This window comes from Candoia aspera, chromosome 2, assembly GCF_035149785.1.
Source record: "Candoia aspera isolate rCanAsp1 chromosome 2, rCanAsp1.hap2, whole genome shotgun sequence".
Classification (NCBI taxonomy): Eukaryota; Metazoa; Chordata; class Lepidosauria; order Squamata; family Boidae; genus Candoia; species Candoia aspera.
Window position 1 is genome coordinate 69499035 of NC_086154.1, and position 13160 is coordinate 69512194.

Sequence of the window (13160 nt, forward strand, 5' to 3'; positions counted from 1 at the left end):
AGAAGCCCATTTGTGCTGCGCTGCTGGGCCAGGCTTCGTGCTACGCTGTGGCTCAGGGGTTGCTTCTTGCTGGGCTGCAGCTGGGCTTCATGCTGTGCTATGAAGCAGCCCAAATCACAGCACACCGTGAAGCCCAGCCCCAGCCCGGCCCAGCAGTGTGGTGCAAAGTGGCTTCCTGGCACATTGTGGCTCTGGGGCTTTTTGCCATCCCAGAAGTGCAGCATGCAAAGAAGCCCCTTTGCCAAGCAACTTCTTGGTGAGAAGGGCTGGGCACGCCTCATCAGCAGTGGGAGCAAGAAGACAGCAAAGGTCAGCTGAGGTGGCAGAATGCAGGGCAGCAGGGGTCCCGGAGTGCAGGTTGGCAAGGGCAACTGTGGCTGGGACTGGGCTGGGGCAGCTGAGGCTTCCAGGAGTGGCTGTGGCTTCACACTGCACTGTGGCTCAGGGGCTTCTGGCAGTCCCAGAGCCTTGGCACACCAAGAAGCCGAGCTTTTGGGGTTGCTTGCCACTCCACAAGGCAGAGTGCAGGGCACCCAAAGGACAGAGATGGAGGGGAGATAGGCAAGTGGGGGGAGTTGGAGGCAGCCCCTTACCTTACTGAGGCTTCGGGCTGGAAGGGACCAATCCCAGAATGACTTGGATTGGGGTGGGTCCTTGTCTAATAACCAGTGGAATTTGCTTAACAATGGCAATGGGTAGTGCCGGGATTGCCATTGCTAAGCAATGTGATCACATGACATCGTGCTTTATGACCGCATTGCTTAGCAACAGAAATTCCAGTCTCAATTGTGATCATAAGTCGAGGTCTACCTGTACAGGTAGTCCTTGCTTAACAACTACAATTGGGACCAGAACTTTGGTTGCTGAGCGAAGCAGTCAAACGAATCGGTCCCAATTTTACGACCTTTTTGCAGCAGTTGTTAAGCAAATCACTGTGGATGGTAAGCGAACCTCATGGTAATTAAGTGAATCATGAGGTTCCCCACTGATGTTTCTTGCCAGAAGCCAGCTAGGGGAGGTCGAAAATGATGATCACGTAACCACAGGACACTGCAACAATCATAAATGCAAACAGGTTGCCAAGTGCCCAAATTGTGATCACGTGACCACGCGCTGCGGGGGATGCTGTGATGGTTGTAAGTGTGAGGACCACTTGCAAGTCATTTTTTCAGCACCACTGTGAGTCCAAACTGTCACTAAACAAATGCTTGTTAAGCAAGGACTACTTGTATGAATGTTTGGCAGCCAAAGGCTACATTAAAACAAACCAACAAACCCACAGACTCCAAATGTTGTAAAAGACAATGACACTGGGTGAGGTGACTGTCATCCCTTTTTTATTTGTGGCTTTGCCTGAGTTTCTCTGTCTGAAGTAAAAGAAGTCCACCGCTGGAGTTGCACAAAATGGCTTAAATTCCAAACAACTGCTTTAAGTACAGTAAGGATAATTCTGATCTTACTGGAAGTGTTCCAAGCAAAGGAATTTTTCAAGCTTAGCATACTTCTGGAATGGCTGGAGTAGCATCAGAACATTTTCAGTAAAGTTGAAAGCACAAAACATTTAGAATTTGAGTTTACCACTACTTTTTATTTATACAAGAAAACCATGTGTGCTAAATTCTGGTGGCACCCAGTGGCTACAAGAAAAGGGGCAGGGGCCCATAATACATGCCATGCATTTGCCACTCCAGGAAGAGAGACCCAGTAATACTTCATTGTATTCAATGAATGTTGAATTCAATGAATGTTGCAAATTCATTGCTAGATTCACTAAATCAACTGGTCATCATTTCTAAAAATTAAATTGTACAATTCAGTAGGGAGAAAAACAACACTATACCAAACAATTATATTGGAAATCCCTTATTGGACTGACAAAAATGTCACAACTTTTGATCTAGAAGCCATTATATTTCACAATTGGTTACTACTGCTTGCTTTAAAAAAGAGAAAGTGTACCTATCCCCGGGATTTTTTTTAGTTTATTGGGGTTTGGGGGGTTTATTGGTTTTTTTTAAAATTTAGTTTATTATTACTATGAATTAGATAAAATCAACAGGTAAGTTGCTTCGCCCATGTTAAGGAAAAGCATCATTTACAGCTTTGAGATTTCTAAAAAAAAAGAAGAAAAAGAAAAAAGATTAACTTCCAATTTATTTGTAAGCAATTATTATGAAAATTATAAACAGGGCAGAAAACATTCCTAGCTATGAGTTCTGCAAGATTTCAGAATGTGTCATCTTTCTGTTAAATGGGGAGTCTTTAAAGGTTTCGACAGGGTAGGAGTGATTGCTTCTCCTTCTTGCTGTACCATTAGATGTAAAGTGTAGAATAAAAGGGAAAGACTCAAACACAACCCATTTTTCAAGCATTCCCCCTATGCTGCACCTTCTCAAATGCCACTTTCAGGTAACAATGCTTCATTTCAGCCTTTTGCAAGTAAGTCCAAGCCAGACTTACTCCGTTTTGAATTAAACCAATCAGATTCCCAGGAGTGGAGAAGCACATCCCCATCCAGCACATTTAATGCAATTAAGGTTAGAGTTTTACATTAGTCAGTCTCTTGGAACCTTTCGGTCTTCTGTATCTATCATCACGTCCTATGGAAAGCCTGGCCTCCAATGCAACCCACTGATTACCTTGGGTCTGATGGGAGACGGCCTAGGCCTCTTCTTCACTTCAATCCATGCCTCCGAGTCCAGGTCAGGCAGACTGGCAGAAAGGCCTTTAGGCAGTGTCTTCAGATTAGTAACTTCTTCTGTCTTGCTTTGCATGGGACTGGCAGAGCGGGGAGAACCGGGAGCAGATTCTGTAACAGGTATTTAAATTAAGTATCTGTACATGCAAATGACTTGCTTTACAAAATATCAACAAAAAATAACTGTAAATTAGCCTTGGATGAAAAGGAAATGAAGGGGTGGCACTCCTACTGGAGAGCCAACACTTAGTTTTAAGGTAAATGGACTAGAAGTTTACATATTTTAATTCTACGCTGTATTAACTATGCATGAAAAAGTGTAGGTTATGTCATGTAGTTTTTGTCAGTCTTACTTGGCATTTAATTTTTAAAAAACCAGCCCAACTTTATTCTTACCAACTGGGATGTCAACTTCCTTACAATGAAGTAAACTAATACTGTAATATTTACATACATTTTCTCTCCATTTCTACCCTGAACTTGCCTACTTTCCCTTTTTCCCTATCCACTTTTCTAATGTAATCCCCTGCCACATCATACAGCACCTGTGTCATGCGCTGCCTACCTCTGAATAACGTTCAGACACTGGTTTGCAAAGCAGGCTCTGGTTTATTTCAGGGTAGGTACAACGTTGGTAGAAAAAAGCTGAGAGTGACAGGAGCGCGCCGGTGCGGGGTTTAAATACCCCGCGCCGGTCAGCGCCCCCTCGCTCTCGGTCACGTCACCCCCCTTTGTCCCATGCGTTGCCCTGCCATTGGTTGAGGGTTTCCAGGATCGCCCATCCTCAGGTTTTCATTCTTCTGCTGATTGCTTTCAGCTGGGCGATCCCCGTTGTATTGCCGCTGATGGCTTGGGTGGCTCCGTGATCCGTTTAGCTATTGTTTGTTAGCCGTTAGTCGTTGTGGGTTGATGGCTACTTAACTTGTACCCCTTCACCTATTTCCTTGTCATTGTCATGAGTGCCATTGCGCTGATGACTTTAGCTCAACGGCACTCATGACATACTGCCCCCTTTCCGAATAGTGTTCTCCCCCGGGTTTCTGGGTTTTCCCCATAGAGCTGTCAAAAGGCCCTTTTTTTTTTTTTTTTTCAAAGTTCCCGCCGGAGTAGTTGTCGCCCCTCCCTTTGCTCCTCCCTCTACCACGTGCCTTCCCAGGGTGTGTCCATGGTGCGCACGCTCGGGTTCTGACCTGGCGTGCGCATGCTCCAGCCACACCCTGTTTGTTTGGCTCAGTTCGGCGAGGCGAGAGGCGTGGCTGGTCGGGTGCTTCTCAGCTCCAGGTAGGGCCCTTCTTTTCTTATTTAGAGTGCGTCGCCTTTGTTGTGTCTCTTGGGCGTTGCCCCCAGGTTGCCCTGTTGACTTGCTTGCCACTCCCCCGCGGCCGGGGGGCGGGGGGAGGGTGCTGGCGATCGTTTGTCACCACCCCGTGGGCCCGGGGCGGGGGGAGTGAGTCCCGGGGGGGGGGGAGGTCCACCCAAGTCGCGGGCTTGGGGGGGGCCCTTTCCCTTGGGGCACGGGAGGCGGGGGGAGGCCTGCGGGGGGGGGTTTGGTTTTGCTGACCTTGGTTGCGGTTTGTCGGGGTATGCCCGGTGAAATGCTCTGGTCAGGTCAGGCGCGTTAACGTTGTGCGCCGCCACCCATTCCGGGTGGGGGAAGTGTTTCCACCTGACCAGATAGTGTAGGGTTCCTCGTTGCTTGCGGGAGTCGAGGATGTCCCTTATCTCGAAGTGGTGTTGCCCGTCGATCATGAGCGGTGCGGGCTGTGGCGTGCTTGGGTGCCATCGGGAGGTGGTTGCCGGTTTTAGGAGGCTGGTGTGGAACACCGGGTGGAGCCTCCGGAGGTTGTGTGGCAGGTCCAGGCGTATTGCTACCGGGTTCACTATTTGCGTGACTCGGAACGGCCCGATGTACTTAGGCCCCAGTTTTTTCGAGGGTTGGGTTGACTTTAGGAACTTGGTGGAGAGATAGGCCATATCCCCCGCCTGGAACGTCGGTTGTAGGCGCCGGTGCTTGTCGGCCTGCTCTTTGTAAGCAGCCTGTGCCTCCTTTAGCGCCGCCGTGATTACTGGCCATGCTTCCGCGATCTTCCGTCCCCAGTCGCTGGCGTCCACCTGGGGTTCCGGGGGTTGAGGTAGCTCCGGGATGGGGACGAAGTCGCGCCCCGAGACTACTTCGAACGGGGTTTTCCCCGTGCTCGTGTGGACGGCGTTATTGTATGCGACTTCGGCGAACGGGAGCAGTTCAGCCCAGTCGTCTTGGTGGTAGTTCGTATATGATCGTATAAATTGCTCTAAGGTGGCATTAAGAACCTCAGTGGCTCCGTCCGTCTGCGGATGCCAAGCCGTAGATAGGGCCTGTTGGGTCCCCGTCAGCTTCAGGAAGGCCCGCCAGAATTTGGAGGTGAACTGTGTGCCCCTGTCGGTCACCACACGTGCGGGACATCCGTGTAGCCTGTACACGTGGATGAGGAAGAGTTTGGCTAGTTGTTGTGAGGATGGGACCGACGTGCAGGGGATGAAGTGGGCCTGCTTTGAGAAGTAGTCCTTCACCACCCAAATAGCCGTTTTCTTCTGGCTGGGTGGGAGGTCCACTATAAAATCCATAGAGATTTCCTCCCATGGGCGGGAGGGTTCTGCCACCCGTTGCAGTAGCCCCGCGGGTTTGCCTGGTGCCCGTTTGGCCCTAGCGCACGTTGGGCAGGACGCCACGTAGGTTTTTACGTCCCGCCTGAGCGCGGGCCACCAGAATTGGCGCCGTGTGAGGTGTAGGGTCTTGAGGAACCCAAAGTGTCCCGCTTGCTTGGCGTCGTGTGACCTATGCAAGATCGCCTGGCGTTGCGAGTCCGGGACGTAGATTCTGCCTTCCCCCCATGCTAGGTCTTGCGCCATCGTTACCTTGTCGGGGTTTGCCAGGAACCAGGGGTCGGTTTTGAGGGCGGCGGCGAGGTCCTTGCGCATTCCCCCTGGTAGTTGCGGTTGGCTTCTTTCCGTCGCCGGTTGTCCCGCCGTCGGCTGCGCCGTAGCGTCGAGCTGCCTCCGTGCGCCGCTTCGGGTGGTCACGGCCATCCCCAGTTGCGAGGCGGATAGGACCGTCCCAATGGTGTCTGGGGCGGGCTCTTCGTCTTGGGGCAGCCGGGAGAGGGCGTCGGCCAGGAAGTTCTTCTTGCCCGGCATGAACTTCAGTTGGAAATCAAAGCGGCTGAAGAATTGGGCCCATCGGACCTGTTTTGGGCTAAGGCGTCTAGGCGTTCGTAGGGCCTCGAGGTTCCGGTGGTCCGTCCAGACCTCGAATGGTTGGGTGGCTCCCTCGAGTAGGTGTCGCCACGTCTCTAGTGCCGATTTCACCGCGAAGGCTTCTTTCTCCCAGACGTGCCATCGCCTCTCTGTCTCGGAGAACTTCCTTGACAGGTAGGCGCATGGTTTCAGGAGCCCCGTGGAGTCTTTTTGTAGCAGGATGGCTCCCAGGGAGAAGTCTGAGGCGTCGGCTTGGACCACGAACGGCCGTTCTGGGTCCGGGTGCGCGAGGATTGGCTCCGTCGTGAACAGCGCTTTCAGCTTGTCGAATGCGGTCTGGCACGCGGGAGTCCAATTCAGCACTGTGCCTGGGTTCTTGGCGCGTCGGGTGTCCCCCACCCCTTTGGTTTTGAGGAGGTCCGTTAAGGGGAGGGCTATCTCAGCGAACCCCCGGGCGAATGACCTGTAGAAATTCGCGAATCCCAGGAAGCTCTGTAGTTGCCGTCTGTTGCGGGGCCGCTCCCAGTTTAGCACCGCTTCGACTTTTGCGGGGTCCATTTCGATGCCGTCCCCGGAGATTCGATACCCCAAATAGTCTAGGCGCTCTTTGTGAAACTCGCACTTTGTAGGCTTTGCATAGAGCTGCGCCCTTCTGAGCTTGTCGAGGACTTGCCTGACTAAGGTTACGTGTTCCTCGTGCGTTTTTGTGTAAATGAGGACGTCGTCGATGTAGACCAGGACCCCTTTAAACAGATGTTCATGCAGTACCTCATTGATGAGCTGCATGAACACCCCAGGGGCCCCCGCGAGTCCGAAGGGCAGTACCTTGTACTGGAACGCGCCTAGGGGGCAGTTAAACGCCGTCTTCCATTCGTCCCCCTCCCTGATTCGGATGCGATAGTACGCCTCGCGAAGGTCCAATTTGGAAAAGACTTTGCCCGTGGACAGGTGGGCGAGCATGTCCTTCACCAGGGGTAAGGGGTATTTGTTGGACAGGGAAGCCGCGTTTAGGCCCCGGTAGTCGGTGCAGAGCCGTAGGGTCCCGTCTTTCTTCTCCCGGAATAAGACGGGGGCTCCGACCGGTGAGCATGCTGGCTCTATGAATCCCCTCTCTAGGTTTTTATCGATGAACTCCCGGAGGGTTGCCATCTCCTTCGGGGTCATCGAATAAATCTTTGGTCTAGGTAAGGGGACGTCGGGCAGTAGGTCAATCCGGCAATCCGTCTTGCGGTGGGGGGGTAGTTGGTCGGCTTCTGCCTCTCCGAAGACTTCGGAGAAGTCGGCGTATTGTTCTGGTAGGTCTGCTGTGGTAGCGGCATTGTCTTGTGTGGTCGCCTCCGCTCGTCCTACCGTGGGGTTGCTTTTGCCAGCTGGTACTGGTGCTCGATACTCGCCGTCGCCGAATGTGAAGGTGCGGGTCGCCCAGTTGATCCGCGGGTTGTTTTTCGCGAGCCATGGCATCCCCAGGACTGCAATGGGCCGTCCGATGGGCGTGACTACGAACGCTGTGCGCTCGGTGTGAGTGCCCATTTGCAGGGTGACCGGCTCGGTTTGTAGCGTGGCTGGTTTCCCTCCCGCTGTAGAGCCGTCCAGCTGGTGGAATGCCAGCGGCGTGGGGAGGGGGAAGCAGCGGAGGTCGAGTTTGGCGACTAGGTCGGGGTGGATGAGGTTTTTTGAGCACCCCGAGTCCACTAGTGCCGCGGCCGTGGTGGCTCCGTTGCCGGCAGAGAGTTGAATTGCTGCCAATATTACGGAGCTTTTGTCGTTTCGTTGAGGTGGTCCGCGTTGTTGTCCCACCGCCTGCCTCGCCACGCGTCTCAGAGCAAGCGGGGAGCATTTCCCGCCGGCTGGTCGGGGTCGGTATTGTCCTCTTCCCCCCAGTAAGCGTCCCAGCCCTCTTCCGGTGTCGCTGTGGCCACGGTCATTCGGCGGTGAGGGGGCGGCCCCGGGTTGGGTGGTTTGGGGCTAATTTTCGGGGCGGGCTTGGGCGCGCTGGTCGGCGGTCGGTTGGCGAAGCAATCCGCCGTCTTGTGCCCTAATTTGCCACACCTCCCGCAGGGCTCCCGGTTGAACTTCTTTTTTGGGTATATGGGGCCGGCCATCCCCCCGTGTGGTGCGGGTACCTTTTTCCCGACATAGTTTGTGTCTTCCGTGGTTGTCATCAGGAAGGTGCGGTGCGCGTGTTCGGCTTTCCCCGCGAGGTGGATCCACCCGTGTAACGTTTCTGGGTCGTCGCGGTAGAGGGCCCATTGGAGAACGTCGCGGTTGAGCCCCCTTTTGAAGATTTCCAGCAGGGTGGTCTCAGACCAGTCGCAGACCTTTCCCGCGAGGGCTTTGAACTCCAGGGCGTAGTCAGGGACCGTGCGTGTGCCCTGTTTAAGTCTCTGGAGTGCGCTTTTCGCCCGTACTTTAGCTAGGGGGTCTTCGAAGTAGGTTTTCATCTCTTTGATGAAAGCAGGGAAGGTGGCGAGGGCGGGGGAGCTGGACTCGTACAGTTGGACGTACCAGTCCGCCGCCCTGTCTTGGAGTTTGATCGCCACGGCGGCGATCTTGTCGGCCTCGGAGTCATAGGAGTGTCCGTGCCTCCCCATGAACTCCCTAGCGTTGGTCACGAAAAACGAGAGTTTTGAGGGGGTCCCATCGAAGAAGATGGGGAAGTCCTTTGGGGCCCGGGCGTTTTGTGCGGCCCCGCCTCTCGCTTCCCGGGGTGTGGTGTCGGCCGCCTGTGCCGTCTGCTGGCTCTCCGCTGGCCCGTGTGGGTTCGGTGCTTCGCTCGGGGTGTGGGCTTGTGCGGGGACGTCATTGGGTGGCGCGGGGGGCATGAGCGCCTGGAGCATGGTCCGGAGTTCCGTCAGCTGAGCCCGCATGGCCGCGAGTTCAGCTCGTGCCTCCTCGTCCACAGCCCGCGCCGCCGCTGGGGCCGGTTCCGTTGGCGCGTCCTCGGGGGTGGGTTGCCGGTGGGGTTCATCGTCCCTCCGCCGCGGGTCCGCTTCCTCCTCCGTCTGATGGGTGTCTCCGTCGTCCTCCTCCGTGTCGAGCATCGTGGGGCTGTCGCTCCACGCCCGTTGCTGGGGTGCGATGTGGGGCGCGGGGTCCTCCGCTGGTTTCGGAAGTCGTGCTGCTCCCTCCCGCGGTCGGGTTGCCTCCGTCGCCATCTCCCCTTGGGGTTGGAGCTGAGGCTCGGGTCGGGTGGGGTGGGCGTCCATGGCTCCGGGAGTCCGCGGTGCCTCTGGCCTCGGTCGGTCCTCCTCTGTCTCTTGCCGCGCGGCTCGCCCTCCTTGCCCGCGTCGTTCCGGCCTCATCTTGCTGGTCTTCTCGCCGTCTACTCCTCCCGCGGCTCGTTGTCGTCCGGTGGGGCTCGGCGAGGCTGAGTTTATGACTCTCAGCTTTATGTCATGCGCTGCCTACCTCTGAATAACGTTCAGACACTGGTTTGCAAAGCAGGCTCTGGTTTATTTCAGGGTAGGTACAACGTTGGTAGAAAAAAGCTGAGAGTGACAGGAGCGCGCCGGTGCGGGGTTTAAATACCCCGCGCCGGTCAGCGCCCCCTCGCTCTCGGTCACGTCACCCCCCTTTGTCCCATGCGTTGCCCTGCCATTGGTTGAGGGTTTCCAGGATCGCCCATCCTCAGGTTTTCATTCTTCTGCTGATTGCTTTCAGCTGGGCGATCCCCGTTGTATTGCCGCTGATGGCTTGGGTGGCTCCGTGATCCGTTTAGCTATTGTTTGTTAGCCGTTAGTCGTTGTGGGTTGATGGCTACTTAACTTGTACCCCTTCACCTATTTCCTTGTCATTGTCATGAGTGCCATTGCGCTGATGACTTTAGCTCAACGGCACTCATGACAACCTGTCCAACCCTACCCTAACACTGCGCTATTCTCACCAGAAAAATACATTTGGGAAACATATTATGAAACAGAGAATCCAGTCTAATCACTGCAAAAAGTGTATCTTAGCAGCATACTCACAACATGAGCATAGGAAGCAAGTTTGTACTTTCCAATGACTTGATTAATTATGATTTCAAAATGGGGAACTTTCAAAGACAAACAAAAATGCATTTGAGATATTCTTTATCCTGAATACCTGCTCAGATGTCGGTAACAGAAGCCAACTGTGACATTAACTTGCATGAGTGAGGCAAGTAAGTTGTTCTCACTACCTACTGCTACTCAATGCACAATCCAGTACTATTTTATCGTAAGAGGATTCATAAACAGAATGTTCAGATACAGCTGCTGCTATCAGATAATCAGAATTTATTTATTTATTTATTTCAAGGGTCACCCAACTCAGACTATGTGACTCCGGGCAGCGTACAACATAAATACACAATAAATCAAAAAGGAAAAAAGAAAAAACCTGTCTTAACAACAAACAACATATAATTGCAAAATCTAAAATGGCAATCAAGCACACAACAAAACCACCCAAGAGGGACTCCCCTTCTACTGACCCCTAATGCCTGGGGGAAGAGTCAGGTCTTAAGAGCTTTCCTAAAGGCGAGGAGAGCTGGGGCCTGTCATTATCGGGGGGGGGGGGGGGGAATTGTTCCAGAGAGCAGGGGCAATCAGACTCAAAACTCGTAGCCACTCAGTCTTAGCAGGCTTGAGCCACAATCTGCTCTTCCCCATCCAGACTCTCACAGCCTCCAGACACTGAAAAAGAACCTCGACAACTTCACTTGGATGGCTGTGGACAGAGGCGTATAGTTGGGTATTATTGGCATATTGATGATATCTGACCCCAAACTGACAGATGACCTCCCCCAGAGGCTTCATGTAGATATTAAAAAGGAGGGGGGAGAGGGCAGAACCCTGAGGCACCCCACAAAGCAGAGGCCCAGGGCTTGATCGCTCCCACCCCACCAACATCAACTGGAACCAGCCTTGGGAGGAGGAGGAGAACCACCACAGAACAGTATCCCTGACCCTCTTAGCTGGTCCAGAAAGATACCATGGTTGATGGTATTGGAGGCTGCTGAGAGATCAAGGAGAGCCAAGATAGATCCACTACCCCCATCCTGAGCTCACCATAGGTCATCAACAAGTGCAGCCAAAACTGTCTCTAAACTGTACCCAGGTCTGAATCCTGACTGGAAAGGATTCAGATAATCTGCTTCCTCCAGGGCCCTCTGAAACTGGAGGCCAACCACTTTCTCAACCTAAAAAGGGAAGGTTGGAGACTGGATGAAAATTGTTCAAATCGGATGGATCCAGGGCTGGCCTCTTGAGGAGGGGCCACACCATCTTTCAGAGCTACAGCAAACTCCAGAGTCATCAGGTAGTGGTCTGTCCATGACAAGGGACAGACGATAACATCCCCCAACTCCAGATCACACAGCCAGTGACCCAAAACAAAAGCCAGGTCCAACATGTACCCCTGCTGGGTCAGGTCCATGGTTGTCATTGTGGCCATGAATTTCCATGCAGTCTCTGGGTCTGCCCCCAAAGATGGCAGATTGAAGTCCACCCAGAACCATGCCTGGGGAACTCCACTGCCAGGTGGGAGACAGCCTGGGAGGCTGGTACAGTAGCAAACTCCCAACTGACCCTCAGGCCCAGCCTCACAAGTAGGGTCTCACCCTTGGCCATTTGTGGGGCAGCACCCCAGCAATCTTCAGAATCTCCCAATAGACAAAAGCAAGCCCCCCACCACGGAGTTGTGGCTAGCACCACGCCCGAAACCCCACTGGGCACATTTCTGAGGGGCATTCCCCCCCTTTGCCCAGCCATGTCTTGGTAATACCTGCCAGGTCAGCCCGCTCATCCAGGGTCAAATCCTAGATGAAATGAGCTTTATTAGGGGCTGACCTGACATTAAGCAACACTAAGACATTAAAAAATGCCCATATAAGGTAATTTTAATAGCCCAGAGTCTGGATAAAATTCTGAAATGCTGTTCTTTTGTAAAGCTGCTGTTTTGTAAAATAAATGTTTGGCTTCATCTCAAATTAAGTAGAACAACAAAAATAATTACGTTTTGTGGAACATATTTGATTTCCATTTTTTCCATCTGTACTGACCTGTCTCTTTTTGGAAGCTCTGCCTGGGCACAAACTCTGGGCAGTTGATTAGCTGAGAGAAGTCAGTTTGTGCATAGTCTGTCATGGGAGGGCCAGGTAAAGGCCACTTCTCTGGTTCTTCCTTTCTCCTAATTTTCTGGTCCACAATCTCCACCACTTTGCTGTCTTTTAACGCCTGGAAAGCAAGCCCTTATTTTCAGCTTTAATATATCAAAGCAAAGCAAAGAGCAATATTGCAAATATCCAGCAGATACATGTTCTCTGATAGTAAAGTGGGAGTTTTAAACACATCTGAAACAGTAAGTAGAGGAAACTAAATGATTTGAAAGTTGTCAGACATATAGTCATTTAGGAGTTAGGCAGCCTATAATTTAATTTTTATTTTTATGCATGGAGAAACCATATTTTCCAGTGACATTCTAGCATAGCTGAAATTGGGGAAATCACCCCTTTTTTCCTTTTTATTTAAACATTTTTGGCCTTTTCCTGTCTTTTTTAAAGTTCTCCTCCCATTTATTCCAATAGTAGGCAAAGGAACAATGCCAACTTTAGTGATGGGATAGTTGTTTCCTTACTCCAGGGCACATCTGGGTAACAAGGAGCTCTCAAACCAGAGGAAACAGAAATATCACCTGCAGATCCTTCCATGTTCTCACCGGAGCCTTATGAAGTTGTCCTTCTCATTTCAGTATTGGAAAGGGAGATCTAAACATTTCTTTGATTATCAGGATGCCTCCCAAGAACCATGAAATGGCAACATTAAGGGTTTTAATGAGGTCAAACTCAGTGACAAGCATTCAGTATGTCAATGGAAGAGATTTTTTAATTCATGTTTCAAAGGGATAGTATGGCATAACCAGGACTGAGATAACAACACACTCCAATGCATAGGTAGCCAGGTGAGCACAGATTATCCCTCACCTTAATGATAAGGCCAACATCTGTGGTTAGGGCCTGTACCCGATGGAAACTGGCAATGAGAGTGATGGGAAGAAAACCTTCAGAGTCCATTTTCCGCCTCAAGAAAAAGTCTCTTTCCAAGTTGTCGACACTGAAGTAATATTCTCTGAAAACAGCAAGTAACAGAAACTGTAGTAGTTATTTATGCCACATGCTAAATTACACTAACATCACTTCACTCACCTCAGAAGTTTCTACTCAAGCATAAGAAAACTATTATTTTATCATATCTATCATTTCTTA

At 51.9% G+C, this 13160-nt stretch overlaps 1 protein-coding gene across 1 annotated transcript in view; it reads right to left on the minus strand.

Annotated features, from left to right (window-relative positions):
* The window catches only part of LARP1 (La ribonucleoprotein 1, translational regulator), an 87149-nt gene that overhangs the window by 15537 nt on the left and 58452 nt on the right, over positions 1-13160 (minus strand). Inside the window, exons 8-10 of the mRNA XM_063292148.1 lie at positions 12879-13023; positions 11958-12132; positions 2640-2809 (exon numbers count right to left, since the gene is read on the minus strand). Of these exons, the coding sequence (XP_063148218.1) occupies positions 2640-2809; positions 11958-12132; positions 12879-13023 (490 nt within the window). The remainder of the gene's footprint in view (positions 1-2639; positions 2810-11957; positions 12133-12878; positions 13024-13160) is intronic.